We start from the raw sequence: 18,637 nt of genomic DNA, 5'->3' as shown, positions 1-18,637 counted from the left end.
GTAAATTTGATTAAAAAATGTTTTACAAAAGTCAAAACATTTTTATATTATTGAATTATAATAGAAAATATTTATATTATTGAACTTAGAAAATAATTAAATGTAAAAAGTCCTACTTTTTAGTGTATATATAAAGGTATACTAAAATATTTTTCTTAAAATTTATTATATTGTTTCCTTTCTTAGACTCGTCATCAAAATGTCCCCATTAATAAGAAGAGCTCCAGTTCTCCTGGTATTATTCTTGCTCTGCTCTCAGAGCTTTGCTTCCGAATCGTCTGAATCAACCCCTCGTCGCCAGAAGAGGGGGATTATGAAGATGATGATGCACATCATGTGGGATCCCGTCCGACTCATTAGATACTGGTACGCATATGATGTGACCAAAGAGATCGCCAAGAGTTGGCGTAAAATTCTGCCTACAATGATGCTGCTACCTTTCAACCCCAATCTGGCAGACACGCCAGGAATCGCCAAATATGTACATCCAACCCATGGACTGAGAGCCACCAAGTATCACAAAAATACTAAACAGTTCGCTTACCCGGCCGTATCCAGTGGAGAGACCTATTCAGCAAGCCAGTTTTCGAAAGACTATTTAATAGCTGACCCTGCATTGAAGAACACCTTTTCTCACTTCAAACCAGAATCTGGTACTTTTTTCGAAGGATCTCACAAACATTCAGAATCCTCGAATTTGGATTCGATTCCTCTCATATTTCGCCAATATTATAACTCAGGACAGAAAATTAGCGGCGACGGCTCTCGGAATGTTCATGTCTCTTCGTTTCCAGTCATAGCGAAGGAGGTGGATGGCCGCAATGAACAACCTCACATCATTTTGAAACCTGTTCCGGAGAGCTTCTTCCAAAATGATCCGACATCCTCGATCCAAACTTCAGACAGTCAGGAGGTTGTACTTTCTGGAGAACATATCGAGATGAAGCCAGTGTCTTTCCCGTTTAAAATGGATCTCTCTGATAACAGCAGAGAGCGCATCATCTTTAAAGTCATGCCCGTACCTATCGGAACAGTTCATGACGACTCAAAAGAAAAGTTGGAGAGCGATGTTGTGCCATCTCCTTCCAACAGTGCCAGCAAACGAACCCAAAACAAATATCTTTCAGATTACACCAGCTTCCAAGCCGATCCTAATTCTCAATTACAATATGAGGATGGCGGGCATGCGCCATCAACTAAGCATGTGATTCATACAGGCCACCAAGAGTTACACATCGTCTTGCACCCGATTCCCGTAGGTAATATGGGTCCATCCAATGGTGGTCAGGCCCTACATTTCGTACCTGTTAGTTTTAACAACAGCGAATCTGTCAATGGTGGTTTCACTTTTGTGTTGCCAGAGGCTCCTAAGACGTTGGATCTTAGTCAGAGACAGAGTTCTTCTCCTCCAAATTATGACGAAGAATTTTATCCCTCGAATAACAATTCTAGCAAAATTGACAAGAACAATTACAGCCACGAGGAAGATGAAATTGCAGTGTCGTCTGAAAATTCCGATAGCAAGTCATCCCAAGTTACTTGGATTCGGAAACAAGATCCCAAAACAGACAGACGTACAGATACGAAATCTTTCGACAATGATTCTGAAGGCAGCGTCCCTCGAATAAGTTCTATGAATTTCCGGGATGTCAAAGACCAGATCAAAACTCCGTTAAGACTGAATGGACAATATATCGACCTGGATCAACTGAAGGAAGATTTGAGGCACGGGACGCCGGTGCTGATTCCATTTCAAAAGAAAACTATATTTTCATCGCCTCAATCCAGCGAAAATTCATATTTCAGTCTGCCAAGAAACTACGACGGTATGATGGATGACAAATCGAAAGACGCTCCTCAAGCCTCTGATGAAATAACAGTTGCTCAAAGCAATTCAGCAGAGCAATATGGAGCAAGAAATTCAACGCAAAGACTTTTGTTTTTCTTCAAAAGACCATAACAAATAATAGATAAGCAATATTTCAGTCTCTCATACCATTTACAAATGGTGTTAAATGCTGCGAAAAGTGTGGTTCCTAAGCAAATTGAACCGATTGATCCTATGCAAAGCATCGCTTCAGAATCATCTGTTAATAACCCTAAATTCTGAGACCCCAAACTCATTTCAATCCTTTCTGTGTAAATGACACCATTCGTTGCGCCGATTTCTTAAAGTTGCAACGAATTAGTGATGCTCAGCAAAATTCTTGATAGCTCCAAATCTAGTTTGTGCAGATTGCATTTTTATGTACATATCTATTATCTCTGTATACATACATTCAAAAAATATGGGGATACAAGATTTTATCATAATTTATAAATATACAAATAGAACAAAAAAGTATTTCACAGTTTGATAAATGCAAAGAAAATTCATATATTAATGCAATTGTGATTGCAATTTAAAATAAATCAAGTCAGAAAATCTGCTTAGAAAAATATTGGGATACTGTAAAAAGAAATGAAGAATAAACTATGAACTTACTTATGTCTATTGGGTTGTATCTTATGTAGTTAAAGTATATTGGATGGTCCTTGCACTTTATGACCTTTCGTAATCGATTTGGATTGGATTTGATCAATTTTGCTTAAAATGATCCGTTGATTTTAAACCACTCTTCTTAACTCCTGCTTGTCAGAAATAATATCATGTTCGTTGATTTTTTTTACAACAAATAATTCCACACTTGTTCAGTGGGATCAAAGTCTGGATCTTAATCACACGATGACAATGACAGAGGACCTTAGTATCAGCAGTATGTTTATGATTATTATCCTGGTTCATTTTAAAATGTCTTAAGATTTCCAAGTTACTCGCACTTAGCTGCAAATTTCGCTTTCGAGAATGCCAAGGTAGAAATATTTATTCATTGTACCCACTTTATCGAAGTTCCGCACACCAGAGCTTGCCATGCAACCAGACTAATTAGTTGGCACATCTATATTTTACAGTCGGAAGCAAATTTTTGATATGCAATGAATATTTGGTATGCACCTTTTTTTTTTTTTTTGCCATCCGATCCAAAATGTGACATTTGTTTTCATTCACAAAAATAACATTTTCCCAAAATTCTCTGTAGGCTTCTTTACGCACATTTGAGCAAATGTCATTTGATTTGCTTTGCTAATGCGGGGTTTTCTCCGAGGCACTCTGCGATGATGCTTAAGTTTTCTTAAAACAATTCTGACAGTTCAGGATTTATTGATTTACGGAATCTTTTATTACATTTTAGAATCTTTAGAATTTTTTTTTTCATTTCACAATCCACTTCTCTTCACGTTCAGTCAATGCCCTTACCACTCTGATCTTTGGTAATTTGAAACACTATTTTCAGATCTGCAAATAAAATAAAAACAATAGATTTACTGAGCTGCAAATAAAATAAAAACAATAGATTTACTGAGCTGCAAATAAAATAAAAACAATAGATTTACTGAGCTGCAAATAAAATAAAAACAATAGATTTACTGAGCGTTAAGTTTTGTTCTATATAACGAGAGCATTTTCCGTTTTCTATTTGGTAATGGATTTATTACCAAATTTCGCACATCAAACGAAATATCTTTGTTTCTCGCCATTGTTTTATTCGCAACTTTTCTGTTAATACTTTGTATCTAAACATTTAATTTAGAAAGAGTGGTAGTAAATTAAATTTTATTGATCGATTCGTTACATATTTCTTAAATTTCTTATTTCAAAAGCTCCCCAATACTTTCTTTGACAACTGTTTGTGTTTAAATTATATTTAAAAGGCTAGATCAAGTTATAGTTCTAAAATAGTAAGAAAATTTTTCTTAAAAAAATATACCAAACGTTAAAATATTTCTCGATTAATTTTGTTTTTGTTGTAATGAGATTAATATTTTTATAAAAATATGCCGTGCATTCTAAGTGTCCCAATATTTTTTTTGAGTGACTGTATGTACTGCTACATTTTTTATATTTTCATTTAGATAGTTTTACGAACTCAGGGTAAAAATATATGTGTTTAGATTATGGTTGTCAATTTCATGTATGACGAATATTGGAAAATTATTCATGGAAAACTGGATTTTCCTTTTATGTTGAATACTTAAAATAAAATATTTCCAATTAAAATGTTTATTATTTTGCATAGCACTTTATCTTTGAGGGAAATCGCAAACTGAAAGATATATAAAAGGTTAAATTCCTTTTAACCCTTTATTTATCGAAGTATTTTATCATCCATTTTTCACATTTATTTTTGAACCATTAATTAAGTTTTGGCACAGAATAAATCTAAGAACACCAAAAAACTTTTAAATTAATTAAAATAATTAAATTAACAATAAAAGAATGTTAATGTTATTTTTAGATGGCATCTACTGCTTTCTATTGGAAATACGTTCTTCGTATTCTTTCAAATACTGTTAGAAAAAATAGTCATATTGTGAAGATATCAGCTGGATTTAAACTTTACTTTAAAGTACCGTCGATAAATAAAGAGTTAATGTCTTCAGTTCAAATGCAAAGTAAATTATAAGTAGAAAATTAAAGTAAAAAAAACATTATAGCTTTTTAATATTGATTTAAAAGCTCTCGATCTTGAAAAAGGAAATTCATAAAAATAATTATAAACAATACAAATTTCCACTGTTTGCTCCAAACATTTATTTCGAAGCAAAATTACTGAAAATTTTATAGAGTTTTATAAGATAAAATTTTCAAAAGCTTTGACTAAAATAACTAATATTTTTAAGATATGGCTTAATTTTATACATCGTCATATACGAAGTATATAAAGAGAAAGTATTATAATTCTGAAACAACCTGGCTTCAAGATTTTGATAGTTTTCAAGTTTCCGATCTCACTGCCCCCCGAAAAAGATATTTTTCTCTGTAAGTATATTCATGAATTTGGTAAATAAAAAAAAAGCAACCTCAGTAAGCTAAACGGATAAATTCGTTATACGGTCATGATACTAAAATTTTAATATTTAACAACTTTCATATATAATTCATGTAAGTGAAATCTTTCTCTGTCTTATTACATTTAAACCGTGCCTACATTTTTACTTTTTCACTGCGTATCGTATTAAAAGGATGGATATTTGCACAAAGAAACATGGTAAAATAAAAATAAAGATCAACACATCTAAATTTGGAAAATTATAGAAAAGAAATGGCAAATAAAATGAAATACACACAACTTCACTTCAGGAAGAACGAAGAACAAAAAATGTCAAAATTAATCTATGATAAGTGATCAGTTTTTTTCACACCAAAAAAGCACCAAATTCTACAAACGCATGCACAGTAAGGAAAAAAAAACGACAATACAGCGGCTATTTGTTGTTCTGTCGGAACAATTACCTGCCATCGACCCTTATAACTGGCCGAGTGTAAACTGGCCAGTTATAAGACGGCCAGGCATTATAACTTCTGGCATTATCATCAGAACTGAAAATCTGTCTCTGTTCCTGCATGCATGAAATCAATGTGATCTTGGCATCGGAATTATAAATCAGTGTTACATTTTGGACCCAACATGTAGAGGGTGCACTATCATGCCGAGTTAGCCTGATGAATACATCGTTTTCATGCGCTTGTCAGATGGCGATTCTCATAGAAGCCACGTGATAGCAAAAACTCTTACATTGATTAGAATAAACCTCTAAACTATTTCCGAAAAGAATCCTTGCTTTCACATATGCATCTAATTATTTTACGGAATACAAAAGGTTTGATACATGCTCAATTCCTTGATCATAAAACCTGTCATTGGAAGAACATCTGATGATTGTTTGTTACCATATCAACTATGCACGATAAAAACATTTGGAGATCATTCATTTATCTACCTTTCCGTTTCCAAGTTTCCATCATGCACCACCCAAAATAAACCAGCAAGACTTTCTTATTACACGATTCATTTTGTGTGAAGCTTCCTCAACAGAGTCGAGTACGCATTATGATCCAATTTTCTTTGATCGACAGCTGCGGAAAAAACATAGAAATCTAAATTTGATATTTAGAGGACAAATTAAATTTCATTTTACTGAATGGCTGCTTTCTTGAGTTATTGGAATACACAAACTGTCGAGCTCATAAATTTAATCTCACCTTACATCCGTCCACATATGCCTTATTTATTTGATCTGATTGTCACTATTGAACTAAATGCTGTGTCACTGAATATCGGAGAGACTTTTTTCTTTCGACTCTTTCCAGAATTAACTTAATTTTACTATAGTGTGCTTGGTGTTTATGAGTATAATAAAAAGAGCAAAATGTTTATCGCGTTTTTTTTTTTTTTTTTTTTTTTTTTTTTTTTTTTTTGCAATTCCCTTTGGTCACGTATTTACCGAAAAAAGTTTTAGTCAAGTAGAAAAATATTTTTGTCTCCTGTAATAAGTTCCTTTTTCCCTTCAAAAATGTATATTTTCAACATTAAAATACATAAATGGAAGGAATGTTTTCCATTTTCATATACAAGAAACACAAAGTTTAGATTGTTAATTAACATTAAAAAAAATCAAGCTTGTGGATTGTCAAATTTGTCTCAGAATAGCAGTAAAATGACCGATTTTTCACAAAATAAAGATCTCTTGTTAACGGTTTCATTTGCTATTGGTGCATTTTTTTTATCAGCAAATTTCCTGTTTCGTTAGTAAAATTTATTTCAAAATTGTCTCTTCTTTACCCTTCCAAAATCGGATATTTTTGTAGCTTAATAGTCATTTGTAGATCAATAACTTATTAACAAATTATTTGAAGGGCGGTTTCCAGATGAGAGGGGATGCATAGAATGAGTCCAAAAAATTCTATTCGAAAAAACTGGAAATGGAAGTCTGCGACTTAAATCGGACTTAATGTCATTTAGTAAGAGGTGGATATTTCTTGTTGTCTTCTTAAAAAGACAGGAAAAGGCGTTTCATTTCTGTCCTCTAGATATTGACGGATAGTATTGAATGAACTAAAGAATTCCAGATGTGTAAAAGGAACTTCAAAATTTTAGTAATTTTGGAGTAAAATCTCTCTGTCGTTTTTTTCTCTTTACAGCTCAAGCGCTTCTAATTTGAGTACACCAAATCCGCATAACATATGATATTACAATGAACTTTGATTTCGACCTTGAACTCCTTGATAAAAGAAAAGATAAAATGAAAAAAAATAAATCTTATGGTAATATTATCTAAAACGTTGAAGGAAAAGGTCAGTTAAGTTTTGTACTTGTTACAAATTCAAGAATTCTTGAGTCCAACTTGACACCACAAAATGCAACAAACTATACTTAATACTCCTATCTCATTTGCACTGTCGAAGTAACAGATCCTCCAGAACTATTCACAAATACTAGGAATCAACAGAAGAAACAACGAAATTTCTTTGTCTACAAAGTGCAACGATACAGATTTGCCTATGACTCTTTCTTGTATTTTTAAACAAATTCTCATTAATTTAAACTTTTATTATTAATAATAATAATAGATATACATTTATGACTATAGAACTTTTTTCAGAATATAACACACAAATTATTTCAACGCATAAAATTTCACTGAGAGCCTTACAAAATGAAAATTGGAAATGTTGATAACTTCGTTTTTTGTCGTTATACAAATGGGTGACATTTCAGTTCACATTTTAACTCTTGGCAAAACTTTCCTGATCAAGGCGATAACGGCGTATCATAGTTTTATTCCAATTTTTCATTGCATTTAAAGATGAGTTAATAATTGAATAGTGACATACTTTTATTTGATTTACATTTAACTTAATAAAAATTTTCTTCTGTATTTCTTACATATATTTATCTGACTCCACGTAACATGTTTTGAAAAACGAAAAATCACACAGAAATGCGATTCAACAAAGGTTAATTTCCTTTTTATTAAGTATCAAGTAAACGCGCCGAATATTAAAGTGTATATTCTATTCAAGGAATGGGTGTTAAAGAAGGAAATAAAAAACGATGCAAAAATTTTGATCTAACAACAAATTTCTAAAACCATAAATTATGAAACAAAATTATTTTTCTCAAAATTCTATCCAAATTGTTTACATTGTCAAATATGTTATTTGTCAGTTTTAACGGCGACCAAATGCACCAAGAAAAAATTTCGCCACTTTTGCGATTTCAATCGTCAAGTTATATAGCATGATATTTGCACATTCAAACGTTTTTAAAATGAATAATAATGCACTTATTTTATAAATTGGCGAAATACTTTATTGGCCGTTATCGGCCGCCGTTAAGACCAAAATGTGCTTCAAATAATATTACAAGAAAGGAAGAATATTATATATTAAGAAAAATATCCAATCTAACACAAATGATGAAATAAGAAAAGGAAGTTCAACAGGAAATCAGTGATTCATTTACTTGCATCATCAATAATAATAATAAAAAAGATCAAATATCAAACAGGTGTTTTCAGCATCAGAAAGCAGATATAAAACGAATGAAGAAATCGGCAGCTTTATTCTTTAAGGAAATACGTATCAATTTTTACTACACAATTAATATCATCATTTTGTTGGATATACCGAATTTCCATCCATAAACAAAAAGATCCTCTACAAAAATATTACTTTCGTTTTAAGGATATTAACTATTGAAGCAAATAATTCATAAATTTGTTATTGTTGTTGCTTATCCTCAAAAGTTCTGACGTATGTCAGATCAGCTCCAGCAGGTTTTTGTGAGCCAAAAAATCTATAGTAATAAAGGGATGAGATGTTAAGCCTCCTTAGAAAGTCCGATGCAACCCAGAATGTGATCCAGTGAAGCTGGATGGTAACAGCATTTATTACAAGTGGGATGGATTTTTTTACCACTTTCAAAAGAAAGACACTTAAGGTGGACACTTTTTAGTCTAGCCAGAGAATACCGGGAACCACGGTCACATTTGGTTTCCAGTAGAGTGCCAAGTGATGTTACCGTGTAGCATTGGTGCGCAGGTGGAACACGCAATATTAAATTGAGGTTAGATCTTTGATTTGAGTATAGTTCTAGATAAGTACGCGATGAGCCAGTGGCCGTTTCATTCTCACAACCCTTTTTGGCCAATCTATCAAAGACCTCATTACCACTAATTTATACGTGTGACGACATCCATTGGAGGTATACGTCCTGGTTTTGAGAGATCTTCACCAGTTTCAGAAAAATAGATAAGCTGGTTTCACCTTTTGCAGATTGCCAGCCATTAATATGTTGTAGTACGCTGCTACTGTCCCCCTCCTTACGGTTTTGTTGACTCCTCAATTTTAACTTTTGCAACAAAATGCATCTTCGATAGGACAACCGTTTCATATTCTTGATAATACGCTTGACTGATCAATGATTTTTTTTTCTAGACAATATCTTCCCTTTATCATCGGCCACAAACATTCGTAAATATTTCAAATTTCAAATTCATGATGTCATTTGTTTTTTATGTTTGCAAACAGGATAAGAAAATCTACTAAATATTAAAGTTTTGATAAAATAACTGATGATTCGTGTTCACATTTAACACAGAAGTTGTTTGATATCAAAAAATTGATACTTCCTTGTTAGCATATCTTTTAAATAGAAATACTTACTTCTGATTTAAAATTATTATTGATAATTTGATTCTTAAAAATTATTAATGAAGAAGAGGATCATGATGTCTTATAAAAAAACAATTTTATTTTTATTCATCTACTGATCAAAGTATATTCATGTTTGTTGCTGTTTTACAAACGGGAATTTCACGAAAATAACAGTAAATTCGATGTTTTTATGCAAATTTGAGTTCATTAGATATGGTTATGTATTGTACCGATTTCCGGAGAAGGGCTGTTTTACATGCGTTTGATTAAATCGAAACTGTTTCAGTTTTATAAAGGCAGAATTTATCAGTTTCCATGCACAACTTGATGCTCTAGAAATCCCATTTTGTATAGATTTATGTGCGCGACCGCACACAGCTTCGTTTTGTCGCACTGTATCTAGAACCAATTCACTGACATTTCACCTAAAAATTGAAATTTTCTGTTTCTAAAATGGAATAATGAAATTTCAAATAATATTTGCTAAATCGAAGAGCACAAGAAAATATAGCGAATTATTCAGAATTGAAATTTTGTGAATATTACAGAAAATATGCATGTCTTAAGGATTGTCTTAGATGCTAATACGGTAAAGAAAATTCCCTGATTGAGCGCAAGATGCAGGCAAGAAATAACCAAATAAATTTCGCGTTATAATTCCGTAAGGAAAATGAAATTTAGATAATATTTTTTGGCATTCTTAACACCTCTAATTTCCTTAACTTTAACTTCAACTTTCCAAACTCACAATCTGATTGGTTGAAATTCAGGGAACAGCAGATTTTTCAATAAGAGACGCCATTTTGAGTCAAGTTTCTGAAAGTTTGAGTTGCGAAAAAGCAGCGGATATTATTTTCGAGTGACATTACTTTTTTTGAATAAAAATATTTCATTTTATTTCTTTACTTATTTACTCATATACAAATAAACTATGGATTTTTGTGTGTTTTCTTCAGATTTCGTTGCAGGTTTCGAGCCGATGGACTGGGAGGCTGCCTGCACTGAGGAGCCGATGGACTGGGAGTCCGTGGATTACCAGGAGCCTATGGATTGGGAGGAAGTTCCTCTTCCTCCTCAGGTAAGTCTTCCAGGTACGTCCTTTTCTACACCTCCAGTAGCTAACCCTGAGGCATCTCCTAGACCAACTTTTGCTAGGAGACCCAAGCGCAGAGCGTAAGATCAAAAGATCCATGTATGACAGAATTATGTATATTAATTGTCGCTCGAATAGAAAACGGTTCTGAAAACATCCAATTTAAGCAGGTTATAAAATGTCTTGATACATCTAATGCTTTAAGTATTTAAAATTATTTGATTCGAGAAACTTTCTATAACATTTGGCGATTACAAAATGTAAAAAAACCCAACCTGATTTCAATGTTATTTAACAATATGTTTAAGATATTCCGGGCTTTAAGCTAATTATTTATCATTGTTTATCGAAATCATTTTTCCCTACTTTTAACGTTCAATGCAATTTACAATTGTTTACAAAAACATTGAATGCTTCTGCTAATATTATCAATTTTTGCTAATATTCAGAGTTCAAAATTTTTGTTGTTATTTTCATAAGTTTAGATACACATAAACTTTTAAAAATGTTTTCTTACATTTCCGTTACATCGCCAACAGAATGTCTCAAGTTCAAATGTTGGCGTGAAATTACTGTTAATTTTTACGCATTGAAATGTGCCAAGTAGTGTAATTTTATGACATGGATTTGGCGAAGTTTCGCTGCATATGTTTATGTTTTTTGATATATTGATTGGATAACGGCTTTCGCCAAGCATTAATGTTGTTGCAAAACGTAGTTCAAATAGAAAATATTAATGATTAATAAAAAATTTTTGAAATTATAAATAAAATCATTTTTAAAATTTAGTAAGATTACAGTTGGTAGATTGCATACAAATCACATTACATCATTAATAGAAAAAGTATGCTAATTTGAGAGTTGCGACAAAGAAATAGCATTTTATTCAAGCCAAATTCATATTCTATTACAAGACAGTGCATTGCATCGGGAATATAGCTGGATCGGAAATATTTCACGTTCTTTTAAATTTGAAATACATTTTGAAAGCTCCAAATGGAAATTGGTACACATTGCTTAAAATATGTCTTAAAAAGTGATTGCGGCTTCTTTCTTTAGCTAAGCGTGAAAAAGATAATTCATTGATTCCATCAGCAATTATTTTATATGTCGTTATCAGTTGTATGTGAAAATAAAAGATGTAAGTATTTAAAAAGTCAATAAAAGCTGTGCCACATCATTGAATGGCCTCCATTATAATAACATCTATTTAGTTTTGGCAAAAACTCATCTTAAAAAAATTTAGCATTTCTGATTTCCAAAATTTTGGATATTAAGGAAATAAAAATTAAGAAATTTATATGATTCTGACACTTTAATTCCGCATTCCAGCATTATATTATATTAAAAATAATTTTGAATAGGAAATTTTTGAGCATACGCTTGAATTTAAGAAGGCGAAAAATTATGAACTGTTCCATTCGTTTACATCATTTTCTTATTTCTTCTGAATATTCTGAAATATCACACATAAAAAGACAGCTTTATATTAGGGCATTTAAATAAAATGAAAATAATTTATGAATCAATAGATATATAATTCTATATTTTCATTACTTCTCATTTAGCAGGATAGTTCTTATCGCCAAGTAAAAATTTTAGTTTCAAATAACAGGTATTTGTTGTCAATTAGGGAGTCGCCAAATTCAAATCACGCTTATAAAACGCAGCAAACTGACACTTTAAATGTATTCAGAAACTGCTTGATTTCCGCTTCTGGCTGACATTATTTGGCAAGATATGTAATAAAGTCGAAATAAGGAGTGCGTATTGAATTTCTCGTTGAGAATAATAGTGAAATTTTGCTTTCTGCACGAGTCATTTCCAATACTTAATTGAATCCTTCATTTTATTTTCTTTCCGATTTTTTATTGCACCTACGATATGTTAGCTATTATCCTCATACTTCTAATTAATGGCGTATTTCGTCGCTCCATCTTGAAGAAAGAGCTGGATGCTAATAAAATCAATTTGATCTCTGAAGCATGATTTTGTTTTCTTTCGAGAGAAAAAAAATTATTTTTTACAAGGAGTCCTTTCAAGTCTTTTTTAACCGATGAAATCGCGGTTGTGAATAAACACAGCTGCTGCAGCAGGTATGATTAAATACGATGACTGCAAAAATGAAAAATGACGAAATGACGAGTTACGCCAACATGTTGGTAGAAGTTTACATTATTAACAATTAATTTGGCACATTTACAAATAAATTGGCGATTGCTGGTGCGAAAAGAGATTGCTAGACATTTTAATAGCTTGAATTCTATGTGTGTTTCGAAATTGAGTGCTGTTTAAATTAAAATTATAAACTGATTTTAAAGCCGAATTTAGTAAGCAAATTCCTGCAAAAAAGTTAGATTCTTTTTGATTGTTAAAACTTTTTTTCAAACTTTTGTGCCTCATTAATTTTAAGAATACTGATGTTTTATATTGATAATGTTTGGAATATATATATATATATATATATATTGTTATCCTGCGAGTGAGAAATTATTGTTTATATGAGTAGTAATTTTTTCCCGATTTTCTGAAATAGTAAAAAACTTTCTTGATACAGAGGAAGCGGCTTTCACTCGAAGGCCGCTTCACTAAAATGAATCGTTAGGGAATACGATGAAGTGATTTTTTCAACTTCTGGAAAGCTATTTTAATACTTATTAAGAGCAGTGCTGCATTCCTTATTAAGCAATTTTTCTCATATACATGCGTTCTTTCAAAAATATATAGTCCTCTGTACAGATTTGGGTCACCTCAGAAATCATACAGTTTGATAATTTCTTGCAACACTTTCGAATATATTTTGATAGACGAGCACAACTTTGGGGACAGATCTTCATTGGAAGTAACTTTTCTTAGAAGCTGATTTCATTGTACATCGTACGTACATTTAAAGTAAAAATATTAAATTTTCAATGTTTGAAAACTTCAGTTAAACTGTTAAAAAATTTTTAATATAAATTTTCAAATGTTTTCATCATTTTAAAGAGATTTTGGCTAGTATCCAATCGCCAGTTTTCCAGCAGCATAATTAAATATTGCTAAAACTTTACTGCGCATAGCTTTCTTTTCAAAAATAAGTAATCCGAATAGTATCAGAAAAAGCAGAGAAAAATTAGACATTGAGAAAATTTATATGACTTGAAACAATGCATGTGCATATTAGAAAAATTTATAAAAATAGAATAATTGAATTAATGTCTGATTGGAATGCTAAAAATTTTCCCTTAATTAAAAAATCGAGTATCGCTTTCAAAGTTATTTCTAATCATAAACATCATTAAACATCTTAAATAGGAGAAGATTACAGATCTAATTTAAGAATCTGCATAGTATAATTTACTCAGCTGTTGAATCAGCTGTTTTTAGAAAAGCATTACCTTGCCATTTTAAATGTTTTGCCAAGAACTCCAAATTTTATAATATTAATTTTTAAATCTCTTTCAAAGGCCTTATAAACGATTATGTATGTGCATTCAGCATCCGATATTTTTACTGTTATAAGGGTTTTTTTTTTCTCAAAATAAAGAAATAAAATATTTAAATTTAGAGGCAGATATTCTGTTATGAAACATACAATGTTAATTTCACCCATTAACATTGTATTGCAACATTAATTGATTTGCAGTTTCTTCAATTATTTCATACATGGAAATTTTTAGTACGAAATGGAATCTGATGACCAAAGACTTAAATAGATTTTTCAATTTTTTTTAATTGTTAAAACATTTATAATGAAGTTTAAATAAACATAAAAATAACCATAGGAAGAATACTTACATTACACACCTGAAAGAATAATATCAGAGGTAGCTTTGAATTTCAATTTAGAATAGAGGAATGAAAAAAAGTCTTTTTCAAATAAAAACTCTGTAGTAACTGGAAAAAATGATAAGGAAAACCAAAATATTTTATCCTTCAATTAGGAAATATTTATGGGAAATTGGAGCAAGGCAGAATGTTTGAATCATTGTAACTTAAATTTATTTATTAATTGTCAGATTACAAACTTGTTGGAAATAAAATGTATTTATTCATTGGTGTTGAACTTGTACAATATCATTATGGATGGTAGAACAAAAAAGAGAAAAAAATATTTTAAGAATGTTCTCTACTTTTTGAATTAGTTTATTATTAGTTTAGGTGAAATAAGCTTCTGAAATAACATGAAATTTAAAAAAAAAAAATGAAATTCTGACTTAGCATGAACTGAGAAGGATAAAAAGCAGGAGAAACTGTTTTAAACGTGTTAGTACGCATGTAATTATTGAAAATGTATATTTCTATCTGTTTAAGATATTTAAAAGACCTTTCACTTAAGCGCAAATACTTATGAATGCAGCATTATGCAATTGTATGAATTGTGAGAATATGTTTTCTTGATTGTGAAGGATGATTGTAATAAGATAATAAGGATGTAATTGTAGTAATAAGGATTTTTCGCACAAAGACTGAGTTCGAATCATGATAGGTTCATTGAAAGGCTTTGAAGATACGATACACGATATGCTAACCTAATGCAAGACAGAGGAATGAAAATAATAGAAGGAAATTGTGGAAATGGTACAAAGAAACAAATGGTTATAATCATCCCAATTTAAGAGTAAAATACTTAATTACTTCAGATTTAACACCATTAGCAGAGCATAAATGATCTTTGAAGTATAATGTCAAGATACCATAACAAAAATTATTTATTTAAAGTCTTAAATAGTTGAATTTATATTTTTAATTACGAAGAGTTTGTTGTTTCTTTTCTTGTACCATCAGCCATCAATGTCGCCATTTAGGAAATTTTTAGTTTGATGAATTTTAAGTTCAGCTTTAAATAGCATAAATAAACATCTATGATAATTTAAAGGAAGAATAATTTTTTTTTGATACTTTTGGTACTTAAAAGCAGGCATATTAATGAATAAATCTTGACTTTTGAGTTTAATTAGGATATTCGAACATAATTGCAATGGTATTTTTCTTTGATTTTTTTTAAATTAAGCATGGAAAAGGTAAGAAGCTTTGTTCATGAATTTATTAAAAGCGAAAAAGATAAATATGAAAGATCAGCAGTGACTTTAGTTCGTGACATAAATCAGGTACTTACTGGCTTATTAATACATTCATGTTTTTAAAGAAAAACTCTGCGCTTCTGTATATTGCCTTTAAAGCAGGATCATCAACATTAAATCAGAACTTTTATGGCGAAATTCTGAAAAGATTATACCGTTTTTTCGTCACTGCAAATTATTTTTGACATTTTCATTGATTATTTTGCAGAATATATCTTAGAATATAATATTAAAACAATTTATACTACTGTAAATGAAACGTTATCGAAGTAACTACAAAAGACTAGATTGCTTATTAAAGACATTACGCATTTAAAATGCCATTGCTAGGAGAATTATAAACAGTAAAAATAAAAGCATATTTTTTTAAATCCAGGAATTGTAAAAATTAAATGTAATATTATTATGAAATGCTTTCATCATATCATAGAATTATCATGTATTTCCATTCCAATAAATAACTTGATAAATTTCTACCAATTATATATCAATTGAGAGCGAAACACCGATGACTTCAAAAGTATTTTGACAATTGGTTAGATAGGGTTTTGCATTATTAAGGTGGCATATATTATTTCAAGAATCTCAGCGCAGTTAAGCAGCATTTTCAAAAGACTCGTCACAACGTTTTTTGCTATTAAGAGCGATAGTAATACTGGAATTTCCCAATTATGACTCTTCAAATAAAAGTGGCCGCGCTGGTCCACTCCCATTCACCAGCCACCTTCAGCGCCCCACCAGTGGCCGAGCGCCGAAGCTCTTTGAACTGGGAGGCGGAGTCCTCCGCTGTGGAAAGCGGCTCTCTGCCGGACTGGCTGCGTGGGGTTTGCCTGGTTTCCCCATGCTTTGCACGAATGTGGGCCAGTTTCCTTCCAAAGCCCTTCCAGGAAGGCACTTAGCGCACTCCAAAAATCTCTATTCGGCATCACTCCTTTCCAAATTGATTGTTGAAGAGATCAGTTAGTTAAGTATCATTCACAGAACTACAATTCGTGCATTTCGGTTAAATAAAATATTAAGCGATATATTTATTTAGGTCTGCAGGAGTGCGCTAAGTTGTTGTGGACGCGTTGATCCACTCCCCTTACCGTCAACGCACGACACTTTAATTTACTCATACCCCGAATTTGTGACCAGCAGATGGAAGCCCATTTCTTAGGCGTGTGCGAGGGAGGTCGAAGTTGTTTCGACCTCCCGGGGCTGTCCCAGAATGTAGTGATCGGAGTGTAGGAGGACAGCCCTCGAGGAACTCTGGTAGCCGACCTCCACGTGGTGTTCCTCGGGCAACGCTGCTACGAAACTGAGCAGCGGCTGACGGGCTACTGATGTTCTAAAAAATAATAAACACTAAGACAATATAAACTTTCGTTTAAAGACTGTCTTTATTTGTATAATTTAAAATTTAGAAAAAGGAAATTCCATCAGTCATTAAGATTTAAAAATATTCTTGATTTCTATTACGAACACTCTGAGTTTTGTAAGTCCTTTAAAAATGGAATAATGGAACAATTATTAATGGATCTAATAAATTAATAACTGAATAATTATTTGCTTAACTGTACCCGATGTAACTTGATACCCCTTGGCAAATTTAAATGAAATTTTTTATGATTATATTTGTGCAGGCTGGTCATCGCTATAAAACAAAGTTTCCATGACAGATGAAAAGGGTGTTAAAATATTTTAGATTTGCTAACTAATTTTTTTAAAAACGTTTTTTTTTTTTTTTTTTTTTTTTTTTTACCGCACTCTAATATTGTAAAAGTTAACTATATTGTAACATCAATTTAATTAAAGTAGCTTTTTTCTCTCCCCTCATGGGCTCACTTTCTTCAGGTGGGTACAGGTGTCCCAATCCGAGGTTCCCGGGGATCTTTACTCTTTCTTCTCTCTTCCTACTCTCCCCTATTCATTTTCTCTTCTTTAACCTCTTCTCTCTTTAAATTTACTCTCCCTGCCCCTTCTGTTTGCTTCATCCTTCCAACCCTCGACGGTAAGCGAGGGAGCTCTCCATGAGAAGCTGTCTCCGCTCTGTTTGCTTCTTGCTTCTCACTTGCAGTCAAAAACCCCACGTGTTTGTCGTGCAAGGCAATCCATAAGACGGGTGGTACATTTCGGTCTGTGATGTATCATTCTGCTGGTATCCGAGTCATTTGACTGGTTTCCTTAAGGTTCAAGCGAAAGTGGTCAACTTCTGTGGATTGGCGTTAAGGGTGGTTAACGTTCCCGGAAATGGCCCTTAGCGCATAGGTTCCGGCCAGCACTATAGTGGATGCCGAAGCTGGAAATACCCAGAGCCGATAATTGCCTTCCCTTGTAGGGCTCCATGTTGGGCGGTGCCGTTGGAACCCGAATTCTTATCCATTTTGGGTGGGCTCGTCTAATTACACCGTTGTTACGGCTGATTCAAAGTTTTCTTTATCATGTCTACTGTTGAAACATTTCCCGAAATTTCACCATTTCTTGTTCATAAGCTTATTTAGTCACATATTGGAGAAGTGAAAAATGTTAAATAATTGAAATCTGGAGACATTAATAGAAGTATCGAACTCATCACAAGCAATAACTTTAAGTAAACCTACTACATTAGGAAACATAAAAGTTAACGTTTCTGAGAAAAAAAGTTAATATTTTCTCTGTGGTCTCAAAAAGCACACTGAATCAGAAATTGTCTGAACAAAAAGTTTGTGCAGCCCGCCGTATTTACATCAAACGGGATGGTCAGCTAATTCCTACGCAGCATGTTGTTTTTAACATTTTCAACTACTGGTGTACCAAAATTTATCAAAACAGGTTACTTAAGATGCACAGTAAAATCATATATTCAAATCCGGTCAGATGTTTTAAATGCCAAAAATTTGGCCATTCACAGCAGGCTTGGAGAGGGTCGAAAATTTGTTCTTTCTATTTCTGATCACGACCCTTCTGCGTGTATTTCTG

General features: G+C 32.2%; 1 protein-coding gene across 3 annotated transcripts in view; it reads left to right on the top strand.

The window, feature by feature from the left end:
• Positions 1 to 4,045, top strand: part of LOC129988429 (uncharacterized) — a 31,298-nt gene extending 27,253 nt beyond the window's left edge. For all 3 annotated transcript variants that reach the window (XM_056096655.1, XM_056096656.1, XM_056096657.1), the window contains one exon: positions 187 to 4,045. In XM_056096655.1, the coding sequence (XP_055952630.1) occupies positions 187 to 1,960 (1,774 nt within the window). In that variant the 3' untranslated portion in view covers positions 1,961 to 4,045. The remainder of the gene's footprint in view (positions 1 to 186) is intronic.
• The last annotated feature ends 14,592 nt before the right edge of the window (positions 4,046 to 18,637 follow it).

Source organism: Argiope bruennichi, chromosome 10 (genome assembly GCF_947563725.1).
Source record: "Argiope bruennichi chromosome 10, qqArgBrue1.1, whole genome shotgun sequence".
NCBI lineage: Eukaryota > Metazoa > Arthropoda > Arachnida > Araneae > Araneidae > Argiope > Argiope bruennichi.
Note: the sequence above shows the minus strand (reverse complement) of the source record. Positions and strands in the feature narration are given on the sequence as shown.